The 22,450-nt window shown below is 48.3% G+C and overlaps 2 protein-coding genes across 2 annotated transcripts in view; one reads left to right on the plus strand and one right to left on the minus strand.

Moving 5' to 3' along the window:
- Positions 1 to 13,985, minus strand: part of PACS2 (phosphofurin acidic cluster sorting protein 2) — a gene marked incomplete at both ends in the record, with an annotated part of 63,342 nt that extends 49,357 nt beyond the window's left edge. The window contains one exon of the mRNA XM_079535985.1: positions 13,858 to 13,985. Coding sequence (XP_079392111.1) covers positions 13,858 to 13,985 — 128 coding nt within the window. The remainder of the gene's footprint in view (positions 1 to 13,857) is intronic.
- A 364-nt stretch (positions 13,986 to 14,349) lies between these two features.
- Positions 14,350 to 20,976, plus strand: SEC22B (SEC22 homolog B, vesicle trafficking protein; the record flags this gene model as incomplete). The annotated part of the gene is made up of 5 exons (XM_079535827.1): positions 14,350 to 14,424; positions 14,621 to 14,730; positions 19,033 to 19,193; positions 20,301 to 20,447; positions 20,822 to 20,976. The coding sequence occupies 5 exons, from the start codon at positions 14,350 to 14,352 to the stop codon at positions 20,974 to 20,976; spliced, it is 648 nt and encodes a 215-aa protein (XP_079391953.1).
- Between the last annotated feature and the right edge of the window lie 1,474 nt (positions 20,977 to 22,450).

The raw sequence follows: 22,450 nt of genomic DNA on the forward strand, positions 1-22,450 counted from the left end.
CACATCTAAATATACTGTGCGCTCTACTTTGAGGTATTAGGAAAAAAAAAAAAAAAAGCACTTGTTTTGGAAATAACAAGATTTTCTGTTTGTTTCTTCTTCTGCTTACCCCTGTTCTGAAAGTTGGCATCACCTTTCTGTTTACTGGGGATAGAAGGAAGCACAGTTTTTACGAGAGGAGCCCAGAAGACCCCCAGTGCCAAGTGCTTGCAGCAGAGCGCAGAATGCAGCCATGTGCTACAGAAACACATTTACATTTGCTTCATATTCTGATGCTCTTCAGCAGCTGTTGGAAGTTGAATCAACAAGCAGAGATTCCATATTATTCAGAGCCTACATTTCTTCAGCATTATTGCTGGTGATATTTCATTCCTGAGAGCATTAAGAGGCCGGCAAAGCAAACCAAATGAGTTTGCTCATTCCGTTTGTCAAAATACTTATTAAAGCACCAGAGCGATGTGTGAGTGAGGAACGCAGCACACTGGGAGGGATGCTGGCCTGCCCTGCAGAACCACGCATGGCATGGGCATGTGGAGGGCAATGAGGCGGATGCGAGCAGCCCTCTCTCAGCAGGCAGTAATGTGCTCACTGCTGGGGAGCTGAACTCAGAGCCTGGCCAACATTACAATAGAGCCACTGCATCTGTGAGGAGGAGCGCCCCACAGGAACACTCACTGAGCCCAAAGCCCAGAGCCAGACCAGACCAGACTCAGTGCCTTGACAGTGTTCTCTTCTCATGCCTTTGCCTTGTGCAGCCAGCTGTGATACTAAGAACAAAGAATGGGTATCGGCATCATTTAAACTGCCTGTGGATGAGGTGAGGAGCATCCTGAAAGCTGAGCAAGATTGCTTCTGTCACAGAAAACGTTCAGAGCCATCAGCAGGGATAGGACAGAGACCAGCTGTCAGGTGCCATGACATTATTTCAACCATCAGGATGGGACGTATCCTTATTTTTATATTTCCTTGGCTCACAGGTTTGCATCAACTTCTGATTTTTACCACACATATCAAACTTTGCACTGGGAGCTATGGCTAGTCACACAGGACATGTATTTTTGTACATTATGTGTTTCTGATCACTGAGACTCTCACCAATAGCCTCCAATAGACAAACAGGAAAATGACCTACTAACACTACATTTCCCAGAGCTGTTACACATCCCCCATCTGGCATATTGAGCTGAGATTTAAAAGGATAATGCAAAAAGTTCTCCGTTAAGGTACCAGTAAAACATTAAATCAGCTTCTCTGTGCTTATCCATTACAAGGCAATAAAAATGTGATATCCCTCATGCTCCTTCCCTCTGGAGCCTGTGTATTTACACTGCAGCCACAACGGGAAGGCCTACTGCTACCTTTCCACGTCTTACAAATAGTGGAATAATGCCTCCCAGCTAAAGTTTCTGCACACAGTTTGCAAGAAGTCCCCCAGAGCAGGGTTTGGCATGACAGCTGGCGCTAAGGGAGTCAAATCACGTCTCTGAAGAAATCATATTTCCCTATCAGAACAAGAAAAGGGTTTGGGGGGCTCTGGCAAGGACTCTGGGCTGCCAGAGAGCCAGTGTGGATTTGCTGCTGCACTGCAGGTGTTTTAAAAGCTAAAGACAGAGCCTGAATTCATTTCTGCCCTGTCTATGAGACATGCATTGGGGAGACGGGATGGACTGCTGAAGTTTCCTGAGACTGGAGAATTGTTCATACTACGCTGCACCAAATTTTGCCTTTAAATCAGAACAGGCTTTCCGTGATGTCCCGGATAACAACAAACAATGACAATAAACCTATTTCATCTTACCTACAAACACATGCTGACTCTGTGTTGCTGCAATTCGGTCACCCTCCGAAATCCCAGCAGCACGAGGGCACATCAACTACAACAAAACACACTGTGCCTGCAGCCTCCAGGTGCTGGGCTTTGTTGTGCACCATGAGGGCTACAAAATCACAAATGCATCTCTTTTGATGCCTCCAAATTGGAAAGGGAGCTGCAAAGTCCTTCCATTCAGTGGGGAAGGCAGGGGATGTTACCTGAACAAGTCTCTGATCAGTGCACCAGAGAGCTGTGGCACATGAGACCGAATATTCCTGATCCTTCTAACATCAATAAACCCATTATCTGCAGTGTCCTTTATTGTACCCCAGCTTTTATATACAACACTGGAAGAGCTAAGGAAAACTCCACCACGTACCCTGGTGTCAGGGACACAGTTAACGTCTCTCCTCACTCAGACTCTTCCCTGCTCCACATATTTCCTCTCTGCACTCTAAACTCACAAGTAGTCAAAACGTTCTCAGAGCTTCAGAAAAATCCAAGCCAAGCGTTTTCAACAAAATCCTCTTTGCTACCACACTCTGATTGCTCGACTCCTGGAACAGGAGCAGTTCTGAGAGATGCCTTCACCATGAAGTATCATTAAACAAACGTTTGCAGCTGTGCATATTTCACTTCAGTCAGACGATTGTGAATTACACCTCAGTGTGTCCTTGTAGAAAGGAGGTGGGCTGTCAGGGGGACAGGAAGGGGGCAGAGAAAAAGAAAGGAATTTCTATTGAACAAAAGAGCTCCAAGGAAGCGATACAACTTTGCTGGAAGCTATTCCCAACCCACTCAACATTTTTGACTGTATGCAGACATACCAGAACTCCAACAAGGGGCATTTTTTCCAGCTCAAATGTGAACCATCAGCAAATCTGGCCACCACCAGAGAGAAATATGACAACCCAGTGGAATCAGAGAAAAGCACACTGAAATCATCCTGTGGTTGTCCTAAATCAAGAGCTTGCTCCAAGAAAAGAAAGTAGGAGACTCATACAAACACATGCTCAGCGCCCTGCACGCTACTACTCACAGCTAAGCAAAGCAGGACTCCTGCACAGTTGCTTGCTTTGCTGACTGAGCAGTCATTTACTCTCTGCTTAAAAGTACACAAGACAAAGAAGCACCTTTTCCCTGCTTGCCAGAAGCCCTATGAAGGGCTTTACCAGCATTCACCCAGAGGGTTTCCAGTGAACCATCCCCCCGCAAAGCACACACTGGTTCTGCTGGGAAGCCAAGCACTGCGCAATCCCTTCACAGCCTGAAACAAGGCAAGGGCCTGTGGCCATGCTGAGAGGCCAGGAGAGAAGTAGGCACCACAGGAACACAGAAGACAGTGCGTGCCTGGGGCACAGGCAAAGTGAGGTGTGGGCAAACATGCTCACAGCCCTGCTCTGGATCATAGCCTGTTGCACCTGGATGCAGCAGGTGTTGGTATCCACAGATCCTGCTCTGGATGCTGGCACCACACACCAGCAGAAACACTGGGAGAACCAGGCTACTTTGATCAGCAGGAAGGCAATGCTGCTAAGCAGACACAAGTATCCAAACCCATGTAAAGCAGAAGCATTATCAGAACTCTGTGCTATCAGCATCTGTGCAGGGCACTAAAAAGAGCTGAGTAGTAGGCACCAAACACATGGCTTATCCACAGAGTTATCACAGATTTTTCTTAAGCACAACCAGCAGGACCTAACCACTACACGTCAGAAAAACATCAGCTTACTGACCAAACGTCAAACTGAGCAAATCCACCTCCAAAAGCCCTCTCCTGACACAGCTCCACTCACTTGTTTGAACTAAGCAGGCTTCTTGCCCTCAAGCACATCTCCATGGGCCAAAGGTAAAAACCACTGTAGTTTTGCCTCAGGGAGCAGGTTTTCACCTAGGCTGCCAAAGGACACATGTTGGGAGGAAAATATCCTCTGATCAGCTTTGGTATCCGCAGGCAACTGGCTCAGCGGGGCCAAGCATAAGCAGACAGAACTTATCCGAGTGTCTGGAGGTGCTCAAAGTCTATTTGTGAAGCAAGGACAAAGCCTACTTGAGTGTTCATCTCACTGAAGCAAAATAAGGCAGATTCCTGGCAGAGAGAGGATACAGATCCTGCCAGCCTGAAAGAAATCGGAGCACCTTAAATTCTGGCAAACTCTCAGGAACAGCTTAAGGAAGAGGTGGAAGAGCAAATAAAAGGGAGTTCAGCCCCTAGCAAGCCACTGGCAACATGAAATATATATGATCCAGTTCTTGCAGTTCTCAGCTTTCCTTGCAAATCCTTCATTTTAAGGCAGTGGGTGCAACTCGATAGGGAAAGAAGCATATCATCTTTCTGAGAGCTAGAAAGGAGGCAGATATATTTTCACTAAAGGGGACATTTTTGGAACAATCCTTTTTGACAGCAAAAACTGCCCATCTGAGAGGATGGCTGCAAGACTGCCCACCCCTAGAAAATCAGAGCTATGGAGCTGTAGATTTTAAAGCTATGGACTGTAAATCAGCACGAGGATGAGAGCATAGAAAGGGTTTGGGGAGAAGAACAGGGCAGATGTGCAAGAAATTGGTGATAAATGATGCTTTAACAATAGCATTCTTTTATGAAGGAAGCTCTTCCTGCTGTACTTACTCTGCTGAGGCTCAGCAAAGATTCACATTGGGAAGGACGACACACAGGACCAGCAACTCCTTGCACAACTAGAACTCTCAAACCTCTATGAAATCTAACCAGTAACACAGAGCATGGCACAGGGGGAACAGCCGTGGGACGCAGTTCGGTGGGGCCATTCCAGCCTGCAGACTGAAGAGGACTTAATAAGGTCTTTTTCAGCCACATTTTCTATGTTCATAATTTCACTCCACCCCCAAGAGGTCATGCAGATGAAAACATCAATTTAAGTAATGCCAGATGGGGACAAAAAAAGTTGAGAGCTAAATCTTTGCTTATTATAAAACTACTCTCCTTTCTTGTAGAAGCACGGAACACAGTCACTGGCTGGATATTTTGTACGTAAGCAGGAAACATCTCTAGGCCGTTTATATTGTAAAGACATTAAGGTCATGTGCTTTTGGCCAAGTATTCCAATACCACATGGCACATCTATGGAAAAAAAAAAAAAAAAAAAAAAACAAGCCTGATTTTGAAGCTATGCCAGGACACCAATCTCCCCCAGGAACCCAAAATAATTCTTATTAAATGTGCTCATCAACTCAATTATAGATTTACTGGGTAAAGTTTAAAGATTAATTGTGTTTATACTTTTATTCTCAGTTTGGGCAGAACTCAATAGCATTTAATTTACCTTCAGTGAGCCACAAGTATCAGCAAAGCAAACAGCACTGAAATGTGTGAGTTCACTGTACTACTGAAGCAGACTGCTGAGGCAAAGGAAAGCTTCAGCAACGAATGAACCATTTGCCAGAACACACACAGGTCACTCACATAAAATCTACGGTGAAACTAGGATTGTATAGGTATGAAGACCACTGGGAAACTGTTACAGGTGCAGCTCTGCAAGTCACGCTCTTACTATAAAGTCATTAGCAATGACAGACTCGGTGCAAGGATGCTGAGCTCTGAACAATGCAAGCTGCATCTGAACGTGTCCCATTAGAATCCAGGAGCACATGTTGGAATTTGCATAAGAATCGGTGTGGAAGATTCAGTTACCTCCCAGACAATCTCCAGTGGCTCTGGTTACACTGTCAATTATTCAAGTTCGGAAGTGCCTGGCTGACAATCTCCTCGCCGGCAGCCTTGATCACAAATCCCTCTTCCCACCAGGGAGCTTCCCTCCATGTGAGACAGAGGGGCACAGCCCCAGAGAAGGGAACACCAGCCCAGCCCCACTGTGCAGCCCTGATGGCAGCCGAACCACTGCACACTTCCTGCACACACAGCTCTGTGCCCTGCTGGGAAAGAGCACTTCTGCCACAGGGCTTCTGGAGCTTTGCTGAAGCAGGCAGAGCACTGGTTGATGCTCTGTGCCTTGCACACACACTGACCCGTTGCAGGTGGAGGAGGAAGAGAGCAGGGAGCCCCAGAACAGGCTGCAATTGCTGTGCTGGGAACGGCAGCATCCCTGTCCCCGTTACGAACCACCGGGTTCATCCAGGTGAGGTTGCAGTGAAATCAGGGCACACGTGACGAGGCAAAATTAAGACTGCACATGGATCTGATGAGCTGGAAAAGTCTGCAGGACCATCATGAGATTAGAGCTGTGACACAGACACTCATTTTCAGAACAGCCCCCCCAGAGGCAGTCAAACTGAGTGCCGGCACGGCCTCCAGCTGAAGCGTGCTCTCCCTGAAGAAACTCAAGACTGAGCGACCTCAAACGCTCTTGCTATATTTGTAAAGCCCGTGAGGAGACGTCCTCCAACAGCCCCGCGACTTCCATGGGCTTAGGAGAGATGGAGCACATCTTGCCAAGGTTCCCACCAGAATGGGGTTAAGAATTTCACTGCCAGCACTGCACCTTAGAAGACGTGAGAATCAACCTCTCCAGTGCAAAAACAGAGCTCTTCTTTTGAGAAGGAATGATACAATTCCAGACCAAATGCATCCAAACACATGCCATGCCTCCAACAGAACCTCCAGCTGGTACAACCTCATCAGTCTCATCTCTTTGGCTCCAGGGTATGGTGTAAAGAAGCTTCATGGGCAGCAAACTCTACAGCAGAAAGAAGGCTGTGCTGCACTTCAGCTGTCCCTCAGAAGCTGCCAAGACATCCTGCTGGTACGCTGGCTGGACTGGCTGCATGGTATAGGGAACATCCTCAGCCATCCTCACTGTGGAACTGCACCCCCACACACGCTAATGAGAACACACTGCTGCACAAATGGCAGACCTGTCCACTTTGCTGCACGTTCCCCCTTCTCATCTACACCACCCGCGAGCCTTTCTTTTTTGTTGTGTTAGGCTGAGGCAGATGGGCTGAGCACCGCAAGTGCATTTTCAGTCCAGAAGCAGCAGCACGCCTGTGCAGCCTCCTCTCATGGTACAGCCTGGCGAGCAGCTGCACAACAGGGAATCGCACTGGCACAACCCCCACAAGAGCCGTTCCACAACAAGGCACTGCCAAGCTCTGATCTCACTGTGGAGCACCCAGAGGACCGATGTGTTCCGAAGGTGCAGGCACAGCACGAGCAACGTGCCCCAGCGCTTGCAGCTGTTCCCTCACACCCAGGGCTGCTGTGTGCTCTGAGGCTCGCTGGTCACAGCAGCGTGTCACCAGCTTGTCACAACATCACGGTCACAGCAGCAGGCCGTGCAGTTGGGGCCTTCGGAGTGTGCAGGAGCCAGGCACACGAGGAAGGCTTGCACAGGCCTTGCATGGCTATCTTCTGCTGGTTCTCAGAAGCTGGGTGGATCTGCATTAACTGTGCTCCCCAGGCAGAGATTGTCCTCTCAGCAGAAAGGGGATACAGACTTATATAGACTATATATAGATAAGGCTTCCTAAGAATCTCTCCACGGGGCTTTTTCTGTGCTCTATATCTAGATCTGGCCTCATGCCTCTCGGGAAATACATAGACACGTGTATGTGCAAACTACTACGCTGTGCAGCCATTAATGGGAGCCCTGCATTGAAAGAAACCCCTGAAACACAGACCAGAACCACAGAACGGACTCTGTGGTTATCCTATATCTCCATTTGTAGCCCTCCATGTGTTTCCCTGCAGAAATCTCAAGTCTCTCTCCTGCTCACCGCATTTACTTCCCAGCAGCCACGAGAACCTCCCAGCCCTCACGCTATGGCAGCTTTGTCCAAAAATAAAAAGAGTGGGGATCACCAAGTGACCAACCCACCTGTCCAGCCCTACCACCGCGCTGCTGCAGGAGACACGGTGAGCAGATAGAAAGCGCTCAGTGTCCTGGTGCTGTCCCCTGCCCAAACGGCACATGCTGTCCCTGGGGGCATTTCCCAGCACACTGAAAGCCAAACAGCTCTCCGAAACAGCACGGAGGCTGTGGATGAGGAGCACACTGCCACAACATCAAAGCTGATTTTGTATGCTAATCTACCTGCTTACAGGAGAACAAATGCTATTTTTCTTGACAACCCTTCTGAACCAAGATCTGAGCAGCTATGCAGATTTCAAACTCTTTTGAAATAGCAGCAAACCAAACACCCTGCTTTCAGCACTAAAACGTCCAAGAACAACCACCCTGCAGTTCAGCCAGTAGCTTCCAAGAGATGCTCAGCCTCCAGCAGCTGCCCCCCAAGCACTGGAGCTGCATGTGAAGCAAGACCAGTCCACAGAGTGAAGTGGCAGCTACAAGGTGAGAGATTAAGTGAGCCACCCCAGAAGGGAGGCACAGCTTGGGACAAGCATCACAGCCACACAAAGCCAACCAGAAAAGGCTGAAATGTTCTTTTAAAGGCTTCCAGACTGCAGCACACAAGCAGGTAGCATGCACACCTGGTTATCCAAGCTCACAGAGCACTCACCCTCCTCCTTTCCTCCAACTCAGATTCACGAGGCAGCTTTGCAGACCCTCTGCTACAGCTGCACTGACCCAATCAGAGGGTCTGCACGTACAGTAGGCAACCACCAGCCTAATTTCAGAAGAATCCTCTCTCCAGGGCTGCTGGCTCCTGCATGCCCATTGGAGAGCACTCCAGGCAATTCATTGTTTTAAACAAATGAGTGATTAGCAAGGATCCACTCTCTCCTTGTGAAGCTGGCTGCATGCCCTGCAAGCCACCACATCACTGTGCAGTACTATAATCCAATTAAACCTCACCATGAGAGAAGCTTCACGCTATCACATTCAATTAGCCAGTTAAGCCTCTTATCATCTGCACACTGGGATCTGTTTGGACTCCAGCTCCCACAGCAGTGTTTGAGAGGTGGCATTCTGTGACCAAACAAGGCTGAACATGGACATCCGTGTCTGGAGCCACAGGATGACCATACAATATTGCTGGCTTACAGGAGGGAGAAATAAAGTAAAACCCAGCCATCAGCTCCTGCCTGCTCACAGTTGGATGCTCTCTGAGGGCCCCACTCCCCAACTTCCCATGGAAATGGAGACGTTCTGGAGGTCATAAGTGGCCCGGAGGAATTTCTCTCTCCTTAGTAAGGCAATGGAAAGGCGAAGGCTAGTGGAGGATCTGGAAATATGGAGCTTTTTGGCAGCCAGCCACCAATTCCATAGGAAATACCCTCCCTAGAAGGTCACCGCAATGGTGGCAAAATTTGGCCCAAAAGAATTAGAAAAAGCTGCCAAGATGTGACGCAAATAAAGGCAGTGTGCAGGCCAGCTTCCTGCATAAGGCCAAAACATGGAGTGCTCCTGGAAAAAGAAAGATTAAGGGTTGCAAGGAACATAATGGCCTCTTGTAACAGCTCTGTTGAAGCTTTTCTTTTCGTTGGCAGAAAAGAGGGATGTTTTGTTGCCGGTTGATTAATCTATTATGCAAATCATTTCATAGCTAATTTGATACAGCCTCACATTTGCCACAGCAACCATGGAACGCTCAGGACTGACGAGAGACACAGTACCAGCAGCTCCACTGCTCTCTGGCTGTCCTGATTGCATTGGGAGCACAAAGGGAACACTTCGTCTTGCTCAATGCCGTTTTGGGCCTCTCCTCTTCCACGATGGCTAAACCCAAAGCAGGGGAGAGACAGGACCTACTGGCACCAAGAGTCAGGGGTCTGGCCACTGTACTTCACCCACACACTTCACCTCCATTGCTCAGGTTTGCATGCCTTTCCTCAAGCATCTCAAATGTTTAACATTGCCTTAGCCAGCAATTTTTTTTAAAGCCTGCCTCATTCTCATCTGTATTCAATTTCCTCCAGTGGTAAAATGTTAGGCATTCAGTGTTACTCAAACAAAATCAAAACAAAGCTTCCAAATAAGCACTTCTGAGACGTACCTAGTCATCTGAGTAATTAGACATTTTCCTGGTTCCAAACGTATCAAGAATCTGCAGTCAGCTCCCAAGGACCGTGCCAGCAGCAACCCTAACAAACAAGAGTTCTTTCTAGACGTCAGTGAACCAATGGATCAGAAGGTTGATATGCTTAAAACGCCTCTTCCTACCTGAATTAATCAGCAGTTTTACTTGCTCATTTACGTAGCATCACTCAGCCACAATCATTACAGTATCAAGTTGTGCACAGCCTGCTCTTGCCACTGCTCGAGCCAGGTTAGAAAGCAGGGACTCACTGGCCAAGCAAGTTCCCATTTCCAGCAGTGGGAAGCACTCTTTGAACCCAAAGACATTGCTCCCCCTTCTGAGGGCACCTGTAGAGAGCAATCAGCCAGGGGCTTTCCACAGAGCACTGACATCTCAGTGCTCAGCTGAGAAAGGACCAGGCACCACGTCAGGGTGCCAACACGCAGGTCGTGGGACTGCTCCTCACTGCATCGCTCTGCTCACATATCATGCTGATACCCTGATGCGCGTTGAGACTCCTCTGCCGATCCCAGCAACTCACTCACCCACTGCAGCTGACCGCAGAACAGAGCAGTGGGAGATGGAGCTGGCACTGCAAGAGCAGCACAGAGCCTGGGGCATGAGCAAACTGTTCGGATCTGCTCAGCTGCTGTGAACCCACAGCCTCACTGCAAGCGGTTTCCATTGCCCAGGGTTGTCCATGTGCTTCAAGACCACCCCGCAGCACGGAGCACTGATGTCTCTGCAAAAGCAGCCCCCTGTTCCAGTGCAGCACACAGACTCTTTCATGTTTCCTCACCCACAGAGGCAAGGTAGCATGTGAAACTCGGGTAGTGCCCAAACCACGCAATCTCTCTCCACGTATGTTCCACGGGTTTCCTTCATATCTCCAAGTCAGGTCACTGCTGCTCCACACACAGTTCAGCATCACTGCACTCCACACCTCAAACCTGAACTTTTCTAACCATGTGGCAGTTAAGGCAGCAGCTTCTAACAAACCCCATCCCAGGGCAAGCTCTGAGCTTCACTGCCGCTTGTTCCAGAAGAGCCCCTGTGAACAAAGACCTCCCCTAGATCTGTCTCTTCCTCAAACAGCCTCCTGAAGCTCCCTCGAAACAGTAGTGGCTCTGCCATTCACACCCACAGCTTCATCAACAACATCTGGGAGCAAAAGGAAAAAGAAAAACAGAACACAATAACACTGACTAATTCTATGTGTGAGGAAACTGAGCAGTGAGGTTTGATTCTCCCTGTAGAACACTACTCTTGCTTTTTCAGGTATTGAGGAAACTTTGTGCAGTGTAACCTTCCAGGAGGAAAAATATTTCAATGCACAGAAGAAAGAAATGGGAGAATAAGGTAGGCATCTCTCCCTTCTAGAACATAGCAGTTACATCCAAATGAGACAGCTTGAGTTACATTGCTGGGATGAATAAAAGAAAGAACTTGCATTTCTGAAGCAATCCTGTCAAAAAGCCCAGGAGCTATAGGTACTTAAGAAAGATGTCAGAAACCATTGCTGCAAACGGCAGGAGAGAAAGAGAGACCAGTACAAGCACAACGCATTACCTACATTTGTGTTTCACTCAAAACATATGGCTGCAGAACAGCACTTCCTTAAGTTTAGGCACAGCCCGGTCAGAGAGGGAAGCTACAGAGGCACCAGAGCCTTCCAGATCTCACTGAGCCTGTCCAGGCCAAGAGGACTCTCAGCCAATCTGCCATCAAGGCTGGTCAATGAAGAGCAGTGCTTGGAGGTCTTCCTCTTGCAGCACAGCTTGCAGCCATTGCCTGGGGAGTGCAGGGTACACCTGAGTAATGTCAGCTACTCAAAGCACAGTCTGCAATGCCTCCAGCCAGCCCTCCTGCTGCTCAGCTCACTACAGGAGAAAGCATTGGGAAATGGGGTCAGATTTATTTCCACAAGAGGGGAAGGAAACAGTGCTCCCTCACCAAACACACACTCCTCTGTCATGAATCCTCTGTCCAACTCCAATCTCTTCTGAGCTACACAGGCTGTCCTGCCAACAGAAACATGGAGGGGAACTTGTCACGGGTAGAAATCTCAGAAGAGACTAAGGCAGTTCCACATTACTTGACCCACTCTCCTCCACATCCTCTTTTCACATTCCAGCAGATATCTGCTAGGACAACAAACTTATCTTTAATACTGTTTCCCCGACAGAACAGTTTTCATCTCAGTATTTTTCATTTTAACACAAAAACATCGAGTGCCTTTGTGCCACAGAAAAATTGCTATACCGTGAGCTTAAAATATAACATAAGGTTTTCAAACTCCTGCCTTCTCCACCACAGTGATTCATACAAAACCTATAATGAAATACAAAGCATGGACCTGAAGTAGCATCACAGGACATAATGTTTAATGGTGAAAAACAACAGAATGTTGGTTCAGCACTCCAGCTGCTGCTACAGACCTTACTGTTTGCCTGGCACAAGCAACACAACACACTCCTTCCCTGCCATCAGACCAACACTACTGCGGGGCCACAGCCTTGGTGCTTCTGACTTCATTTCAGAGCAACAACACACTTGGCGATCACAGTGACAGTTGCGGTCCCACCACACGTTGCATCCCTGACACAGCACTCGTACAGCCCAGCCTGTATGGAGCTCACAACCAGCTGGGCAGGATGGGCAAACAGCAGCAGCTGGCAAAGACAATACCAGGGTTGAAGCCAGAAGGACCCACCCACTTGGGACCTCTCACACAAAAGCTGCGTTCCTAGATGGAATACAGGCGCCCCAGTCCTCCCATCACAGATCCAGAGCATGCAATCCAAGCACTTCCACCAGCTCCTGCTTCACAGTTTGCCACAGTGCCTTCAACGCTTCCACTTTGAGCCCCAGCTCTGCCCCTTATGCACCAGTACCCACAGTGCCTCTCACAGCACCCAGACCCCAGCCAGCTGCCTGCCTCAGGTGCCACTCTGAGCCTCCAACATTCCACCATGCATCCAAGCAGTGCCAGCATCCTTACGCTGCAGTTCCTGGTCATCCACAGATCTGCAAACAAGCAACCTATGTTGTGAGCTAGTTTTCGTATCTGCAAGTATCAGCATAAATGGTAATGCAGAACTAAAAGTCCTTGACAGCAACGGACATTTGTGTTTTTTAAATTTTAACAGCTGCCACTAGGAGTTGGGTGAGATGGAAGCCCTACTGCCTTCCTGGAGCCATGGGCACAAAGGAGAGAACAATGTTCAAAGCAGCACTGCAAGAGTGCTGCATGTCCTCTGCACAGCACCAGGGTTGTGCAAATGGCACTGGAACCCAGCACAAAATGAAAAAGTGCTCTGACCTACCTCTATCTCATTCCGTGTGGCAGCACAGGGACTCATCAGAAAGAGGTACGTGCCCTCCTGGTGGCAGTGCCCTTCGGAAATCTCCTGCTGCAGAGCAGGACAGCTGAGCAGAGAAAGTTGCTGCATGACACACCTCGCGCTGCCAGCACAATCGGGCTATCCTCACCCAAACCATCCGCAGCTGCAGAACTCAGCCTTTCTGCCCCGTGCTATCACCTTGTCCACAATACACGAGCTCAGAGCACAGAACAGCCCCAGCGGACGGCTGCCTGCCCGCAACACAGCGATTGTGCCCATCAGCAGAGGAGATGGAGGGACACGGGTCCGCCCGCCCTGTGGCACAGGAGACGGATGGAGGCTCCGGGGTATCCGCAGAGCTCCGCACGCCTGCGAGCTCAGCCCGATGACTCCGTTCCCCGCTCACTCACTCTCGCCGCGCCCCCAAGAAGTAAAAGACATTAAAATCTAAGCAGACAGACGCTGGGATCTCCGGCACACCCCCGCCCTAAGCGTGCGCCCGCTCGCAGGCTGGGAAGGGGTCCGCCCGGCGCCGAGCCCCCGCCGACCGGACGGCCCCGAGGGGCAGTGCGCTCCAACATGGCGGGGGGCGCCACGGTAACGGGGGGCTGCGAGACGGAGGGACCCCCGGAGAGGGGCAGAGGGGCCGAAGCTGAGGAGAAGCGGGGCCGAGGGGGCGGCCGGGCAGGGGCTCCGACACGCGGGGTACCGCCAAGCCACCAGGCCCCGCCGGCTGCACGCCGAGGGGAAAGGGAGAGGCGGGAGCGCGTCCGCTGCCGTTACCTGGGCACGCAGCTGGGGCTGGAACCGTCGATTTCCCAGGTGGCGAAGAGGTTCATAGGCACGGGCCGCCCCAAGGCCCCGGCACCGCCCGGGAAGCTGAGGCGGCCCCGCTCCGCCGCCGCCGCCATGGCTGCCGGCCTGGCGTGCGCCCACCGGGCCGCCGCCGCCGCTGGCTGTGCCGCCACCGCCCCGCCCCGGCGGGGGGTGTGGTCACGTGAAAGTGGGCAGGCCTAGGAAGGGAGTGGTAAGGAGTCTGGGCGTGGCTAAATAGGACGGGCGTGTTCGTGGGGGCGGGCTTTATGCAGGCACCGCCCACAGCTCGCTCAGATGAGGGCCGCGCTGCCGCCGGGTGGTTTCCTGTGGCGCGGCCGGAAGTTGCCGGGTGGCTGTTGGTGGCGGACCGGATGTTGTAGTGGCAGTTTCCGGCCAGCTCAGTGGTGGCTGAGGGGGGAGGAGGTGGAGGTGGCGGTAGGGCAGTGAGCAGAGGCGAGGATGGTGCTGCTTACTATGATCGCCCGCGTGGCGGACGGGCTGCCGCTCGCCGCCTCCATGCAGGAAGATGAGCAGGTATGTCGGGGTCTCAGCCTAGCCAGGCTCGGCCTGGGCCAGCTAGGCCCGGCCTGGTCCAATCGATCTCGCTCTCCTTAGGCTCCGGCCGAGCCCCGCCGACCCCCACGACCAGCACTTCATCGAGCCGTTGGGACGCGGGTGGGGGTGTTTTCCGGGTAATGGCAGCTGCCAACGGCCTGTTCTCTCCCTGCAGTCCGGCCGCGACCTGCAGCAGTACCAGAGCCAGGCAAAGCAGCTGTTCCGTAAGCTGAACGAGCAGTCCCCTACGAGGTGCACTCTGGAGGCAGGAGCCATGGCTTTCCAGTAAGTGGCCCCGGGTACGGTGGCACGGTTAGCATTTGCTGTCTCTGGGGTCAAAGGAAGGTGCTTCTGGGTCCTCTTGGGAAACTGAGCCCTCCTAGGGAGGGTGAATTGTGCAGCTGCCAACTGCTGGTGGGGTAATAGATGTGCTAAGGGAGAACATGTGAGGTATTACATCACAGTACTGCCTTCTGGCATTTCAGCTGGCTGCTTAGCTGTGCCTTTGCTCAAGACAGTGTAGATTGTACCCTTTAATATCCCTTTTTGTCTCCTTCGGGTTCTTTATGCCCTCTATCATTTCCAAAAACAGATGTCATTGGTAAAAGCAGGTTAGCAGTTCCATTGTGAACTTCTTCTGAACGAGGTTCTCCTTTCCCTGTGTCCCGTGAGAGTGTACCTTTTATTCATCTGTATGCTCAAGCATATAGTATGTGATATATTTAGTTTTTCTAACAGCTAACAAGCATTTTTTTCACATGTTTGATCTTATCAATAAATGTGTTGCTGCATTTAATTAATCTATTGAAGCATTTGCAAACTTAGCTTATGATCTCTCTTGACTTTTCTGCCTGCTATTAAGTGCATTTGGATAATGAAAGCCTACAGAGAATGTGGGTCTGGCACCGTTACCACCTAACCAGCAGCAGGGGGGCCTAGAAAGAAAATAACAGGTGGAAGAATTTATAGCTTACAAGAGGCAGGAGAAGAGGAAATGCTTTTTTGTTATGTAACAACCTAGCAGAATAATTGCTAAAATAAAGTTAACTTAAGTTTTTAACGAAAGTTAAGTTCTTGTCAAGAATCAGAATTACGTTACCAGCAGAAATATTTATGTTAGAGAAGCAAATCTCTGTGAGACTGAGTGCCATATGGTATTGACAGAACAGTGATGTGCAAAGCTTTGCTGTGCTGCCAGCAGCAGGGTTTTTTTGCCCCCTGATTTCTGGTTGCCTTTGTTATGGAGTTACAGTGTTAGTGATTCAAGCAGTCTGGCTCTTATCTCTTCTAGAGCTTAGGCAATGTTCCAGAGCTAACAGGAGAGTACTGTTCTAAATCTTCTTTATAGAAGTTAAAATTTTCTAGAGTTCAAAGACTTTGTTTCTAGATGTTCAAGTGGCACTGCATAGGTGTATCTGTGACTGTGAAGCCTTGGGGAAGAGTCTTTAGAAATCTTGGTAAACTCCCTTGTCACATTGCTTCCATGATGCAAGCAGAGCAATGTCTGGGAAGACTGCTTCAGTTGCAGTGCCCAGGGAACCGAAGCCAAGAGGATTTGGGCAAGCTCATGTTTTGATGGATGTCTCAAAGAAACACCCAGATTATGTGCCTGGCTAATAAGCAGGGATGGTAGTATCTATCTTTCTGTGTTCAGTCTCTGGGCAAGTTCCACAGGCTGCTGACAGCTGCTACTGCAAAGCACTCTTGTGTTGCTGCTTTTATCATAGGATATCAAAGCAGGACCTTCATGAAATGAAGAATGCTTTCAGATCCAAAATTCTCCTCTGATAACAGTATAGGTAGGGAGGAAATAGGAGAATCAGAGATGGTCATCAGTACTATTTTAAACAATGCTGTTAGTTAACACAGTCCATCTTGTTTTCTGCCAAATCAGTACTCTGACTGCTGAGGGCAGCATAAGCCAGGACTGAGCTTTTTGTGGTGCGAGGGAGATCCTGGCTGAACTTGCTAAAAAGACTGTGAACATTTTTAGCTTGATCAGTTCAAAGAAGAGTCTTGCCTTGATGAAATCTGAAGCTCAGACTAACACTGCTGGAGTGATTGTCATCAAATGTAATCTTCAGAGCAGCTCCAAAAGCTGTGTCACCCTTCCAGGTACAGCACTTGCAGTAATGGCTGTGCAGGGACAGAAGCACCTCCATACTTTGCTCTGCTGTCAGTTGTGAGTTGACCTTTGGCTCGTCAGTGGTTTAAGTGGCTCTTACCTGTCATGTTGAAAACAACCCTTGGCCTTTACTGCTGATACCAATTAGAAGGATAAAGCTTTTCTCTCTCAAACTTATCCCAAATAAATACAGAAGCCTGCTAGCTGCCCTCAGCATGCAGCAATCTAGAGTTAGAAGTGGTAAACTGCAATGTGTGCACTGCTGGGCATGCAGTGTGATCAGGTGCTGTGCAAAAGCGCAGAGGCGTGCACAAGTGTGAAAGAGGCATCCAGCTGTGCCTTGGACCGAGGCTGCAGAATGGTGTGAATCCAGGACAGAAGGAGGTGTGGTTGTTTGCTGTGGTACTGACAGATTATACTGACTTCATATTTGATATCATATTGGGAAAAGCAAGTGGGAAATAAAGCTGAAGGGTTCCAGGCAGGACCAGCTGGCCAGAAGAGACCATGGCTTTACTGGCTGGGTATGTTCCTTCATTTGCTCTCATCTTTGAGAGCTCTCAGGCAATACTCTTCTTGTCTGACAAGAACCTTGCTGCTTTCAAGTACCTTCAAAAAAGCTTCTGGTCATGGCAGTGGCTAAATCAAGCTCTGAGTGATAACTTAGAACAATCCTGAGCTGCCAAGAAGGTCTCTGAGGGTGAGGAAGGAACAGAGGCAAGGCATACGATAGGATTAGACCTACAGACTAGTGCAGTCCGAGCTGAGGGACACACAAAGGTAGTAAAAAAAAAAAAAAAAAAAAAAAAAAAAAAAAAAAAGGTGGACTGTAGTGGCTGAAATTTCTTGCTTCTGCTTGGAGTGGAACAGCTGTTCCTTGCAGTCTGGCAGGTTTTGCACACAGATCACTGAGGCAGCAGAAAAGGACACTCAGAAGTGAGTTATGGATGGTTAAATCAGAGGATCAAGACCTTTTTGAGTATCTGGAAAAATCACAGGTTGTGGGAGGAAGTTGTATTATATGCTGGATGCAGCAATTGAAATTTCAAAGCTTATTAACTACAGTGCCCCTGTGACTAGATCACTTCCCTAATACACTGTTAATCTCTAGGTTAATTAGTCTGCTACATAATGGCATTATTAGACACAAAGTCAAAGGAAGGTAACATAAATGTAAAACTGGAATTCCATCCTGAGTTATAGAAATATTTGAAAGTATATCCAGAGCTATCTGCCATCTCCACTAGCTTGGTTTTGGTAGAAACCTTGCCTTTATTTTTGTAGTGGCTGAATGAGGAGGAGAACATAGGGAACATGCAACAGCAGATAGCTGTAGTGAAACAAGTAAAATAAATAGTCTTAAGTCTCATTCTTCCTTATCCTTTATTGCAGTAGGCTTTTTAGCTGAGTTGTAATGGAAGTTTCCTCCCTATTTCTGCTCACAGAGACACTGCTATCCGCAATGAAACAAGCTCAGCACTAAACCTTTGTGAACAATGACAATTAGCTGCAATCGGGAGTGAGGTGGTAGGAAGAGAACATCTCTGTGTGTTCAGCTGCACAAAACAGGGTTAAAGAGCAACAGTAGCTCCTGTTTCAGCACCAATTTGGGGGCTCCTAACATCACAGCCCAACTTATCCGTTGCAAATAGGATGAAGATGTCACCAGAGCCCATCTAGTACCAGTATTTTTATTCGGCTGTATGCTGAGGTCAGCTTGTAGAAAGCATTGCCCCAGCAATAGGGGAGTGTTGGGGAGGAAGGCAGCACTCAGCCTTCCAAAATAGGATATGGGATCCAGCAGTCACTGGGTTCATCAGAGCTTTAGCACATTGAGACCAAATTACTGTGCATGCCTTCCATCTGTAGGCCTCAGGTATGTGGCTGTGCTGTGTGATCCTTAGACTGTGCTTTCCATCTTCCCTTCTTTCTGCTGGCAAACTTTCTAGTGCTTCTCTTCTTCAGGCTGCAGAAGGCATGCATGATAGAAGGGAAGGAGGCAAGCTGTCCTCTCATTTCGCTCCCAAAATTATAGCATTTGTTGCTGGCATTTTTGTTAAGCTGGTGATACTCACAGCCCAAATGTGGTCCCAGGGAAGTGAAAGTTCAGAGGTCATTCAAGCTGGTACAGGGTCTAAGACTGCAAGAAAATTTATTTTAGGTGAATAAAAAATAGCCACTACTTTACAGAAAGTTTATACCCAGGCCTGACATAGCAAACTGAAAGTACATTTGTCCTGTTCTCATTATTTGGGTAGCATTTTAGCCAGGCTAAAATGAATCGTTGCTCCCAAGTTCAACTTTCAGAAGAATTACAGTCAGTGACAGTAGGGTTCTACAAAGCCAGCTGGGTTCTCAGCTTCAGAAAGCTGTTTACTTGGGGGGAGAAAGGTATGATGGATAGTGTCTAATAGGATGGGTACAAAAGTGCTTGATTGATTCTCTGTTTTATGTTCTTCTAGCTACATCATTGAGAAAGGGGTGTGTTACCTGGTCCTGTGCGAAGCTGCGTTCCCAAAGAAACTGGCCTTTGCATATCTGGAAGACCTGCAATCAGAATTTGATGAGCAGCATGGCAAGAAGGTGCCAACGGTCTCCAGGCCCTATTCCTTCATTGAATTTGGTGAGGTCCCTCTCTGCAAGGCTAGTTAGCAAGCTTATTGCAGGGGCTGCGGCCACAAAATGCTCCCCAGCTCGGCCTATGGAACTGACAGTTCAGTCTCTTTGGTGCTGTTAAAATGGGTGCTTTTAGCGTGGAGTATTTATGAATAGAGACATGGTAAGAAAATCATAAATATCCTTTAGCTCAGATTTCTTGCTTTCAGTCTTTGGGCTTGTTTCCAGGGAATGTTTGCTTGCAGTCTGCTGGCTGTCTTAGCACTTCTCCCACTCCTTTGGCAGCCAGGCTGCTCTGTGTTCAGTGAGTGTTTTCTCCACTGCATCTGAAGGAGGTGGTGTGGAACTAATAAAGTGTAGTAAGACATTTTTGATACAGCAGCCTGAATGAGAGTGAGTGGGATGCAAATTGTGAGAACGTTAGTGTCCAGCAGTGTGCTGGGGAGGGAAGAACAACTCTGACTTGAGGTCTTTTTGTTCTCTTTCTGGTGGTCTGCTCTCCACTGGTGTGCCCATTATGTAGGCACAGAACTGGGACTGTGTGGGTAGAGCCTGGAAGAATATTATTCTCCTGGAGCAGTGCATATCCAGCAGCAAAGTCTCTCAGCCTTCTTGCCTTGCTATTAGGTTAAGGCCCTTCTGTGCTGGCCTGGAGCGGCAGAGTGAGAAGCCTAAAGCTTCTAACCCATGTCTACAGCCTCTCCCTGCAGCCACATTAACGCTTGGAACTGGTTCTTAACATTTTCTTATTTTCAAATCGAATAATTAGCTTTTGAGGTGGGAGGGCAGAAGCAAGGGTCACTTTGTGTTGTACTTTTTTTGTGTAATAGTTTTCATTTGCAGTGATAGATATATTAACTTGAAGCAGAAAGTTTCTGATCTTGTGCCCTCTTGTGTCTATTTGAGTATATATTTCAGTGAACACAACTAACCAGAAACATCAGAGAACTGCTGATGCCTATCAGACTGTTGACTGGAAAGTCTTCAAGCAGTGGTGGGTGCTTCAGCTGAAGAAGGCATAGGCGGAAGCAGAGACAGATCAGTTCCTTTTGCTTGGCAAAGCAAGCACCACAGGGAGGTAAGTATCCTTCTTGATGGTTCTCTCTTGTTCCAGACACCTACATCCAGAAAACCAAGAAGCTCTACATCGACAGCCGGGCGAGGAGGAACCTGGGTTCCATCAACACAGAGCTGCAGGATGTGCAGAGGATTATGGTGGCCAACATTGAGGAGGTCTTGCAGCGAGGAGAGGCACTTTCAGGTACGCGTGGTGGCTGCTGTTTGGCGTATGCTTACCCTCCGTCAGTAACGTGGGTAGAGCACATCAGATGGAAAGTCTTCCTAATCCCGAAGTCTCCTTACAAAAGCAATGGACTCAGCAGGTGCATCATTTCTGTCAGTTGCATCCTGAAGCACCTGATGGATACTGGTGCTACTTCTGAGTGTCTCACCACGCTGGGTGGCCCTAGTAGAACAAGCACTAGATCACCAGGCAGACACAAGGCGTGCTGTCATGCAATACTGCTGTTCTTCCAGCTGCTCCAGAGAAACTCCTTCAGTTAATGTAACATCTGGGTGATACCTGGTTGAGTTGATTACTTCTCGATTAACTTCTCTGCCCTTTCCCTCCAACAGCTCTGGATTCGAAGGCCAACAACTTGTCCAGTTTGTCCAAGAAGTACCGTCAGGATGCAAAGTACCTGAACATGCGTTCCACTTACGCCAAACTTGCGGCCGTAGCTGTGTTTTTTATCATGTTGATCGTCTATGTGAGATTCTGGTGGCTGTGACCTGGTTACGCTGAAGAGGGAAAGCTGGTAGCCTGGCAGATGTGTGTGTGTGCAGGACACTGTTCACTGGGGATGTGCATTAGAATCCACGCAGGACCATCACCTTTATACAGGTGTCCTGAAAATGTTAGGCGACACCTGAGTGCTACACCTCTTAGTGAATCCTAACTGTAAGTGTAAAGGCTTGGTGACTACAGGCTTTTCCCCTGAGGCAGTTTGCACTAGGATACTGTTGAGGCTGACCTGTGGCTCTGCACCTCTCCGAGCAGGGAGCTTTGGGAACAGCTAATCAGTGCAGTTTAGCATCATCACCTTTTACGTCCTCCTCTTGAGTAGCTCTAGTGGGAACTGGACTCTAATGAACATTCCTTGTGTTGGCAATGTTTTGTTTTTTTTTTTTGTTTTTTTTTTTTGTTTGTTTTTTGTTTTGGGTTTTTTTTTTTTTTTTAGGATCTGGATCTGCGGTTTTTGGTTAATATTTTCTTTTTTAAAGATCAGACTCCCCTGTTTGAAGGCAAAATACTGCTCTGTACATATTGTGGTAGCTTTCACCTCTGGACTAGCTGTTGTTGAGTTTTCTGTGTCTGACATCTTGGCTTATTACACTTTCAATTGCTCTAGAAACAAAAAGATGGTAAATTATGCCTTAAATACATTCTGTCTAGTGCTAGGAGAGGCAGTGAACGGCTTCTGTATTATTGATCCCTACAAAACTAAGCTACAGGTTTGTATGTGTCTACTTTTCCTCTCCTGGCAGCTGTGTGTGACAGTATGTTTCCATGTGATTAAAAACAGGGTGTATAACTCAAGTGCTGTTGGTGCGGGCGCAGTGCAAACTATGTCAGCATTATGTCTATTTTCCCTTCTCTCTGCAGATAAACTACATTATTTCCTTCTACTGTACTTTCTTTCCAAAATGTATCAACTGCTAGCATTTCATCTCTGGGATGCTTGTTTTCCTTCTCCCTCTCCATGAAAACAACCAAAAAATAAAAGCAAAACTCTGAATGTTCTTATGAAGAAAAGGGAGTGTTTCCTTAAAAAACACTTCACCTTTACATGAAGGATTCAAGAGGATAACTTAAAAACAGTGGAATCCTTTGGAAATGCCACCTTTTTTTTTTTTTTTTTCCTGCAGTCACCCTCTCCCTACCTCATATGGGAAGCTGAAGTTGTAGGTGAAGAAAAACTCACTGTGGGCAATACTATATAGCTGCTTCTTTCTCACGGGCCAATCTATATAGTCTCAGCATAATGTGATTTTACTTTTATTCCAGCTGTGCTAGGAGCACTATTTTACCCATCAGCTTTTTTTTAACTTAAAAGAACAACCTCAAACCACAAAACCCTAAAGCTCAGGCCTGCCCACTCTTCTCTGCACTTAAGTGTCTGTTTCTGTAACTTGGTAGGAAGCAGGTAGTGTCACAGAAGGAAGCTTCAGGTCTCCCCAGTAACTTTTAAAAGCATGTGTTCT

The sequence above is a fragment of the Tetrao urogallus genome, assembly GCF_951394365.1.
Source record: "Tetrao urogallus genome assembly, chromosome: 5".
Taxonomy (NCBI): Eukaryota; Metazoa; Chordata; class Aves; order Galliformes; family Phasianidae; genus Tetrao; species Tetrao urogallus.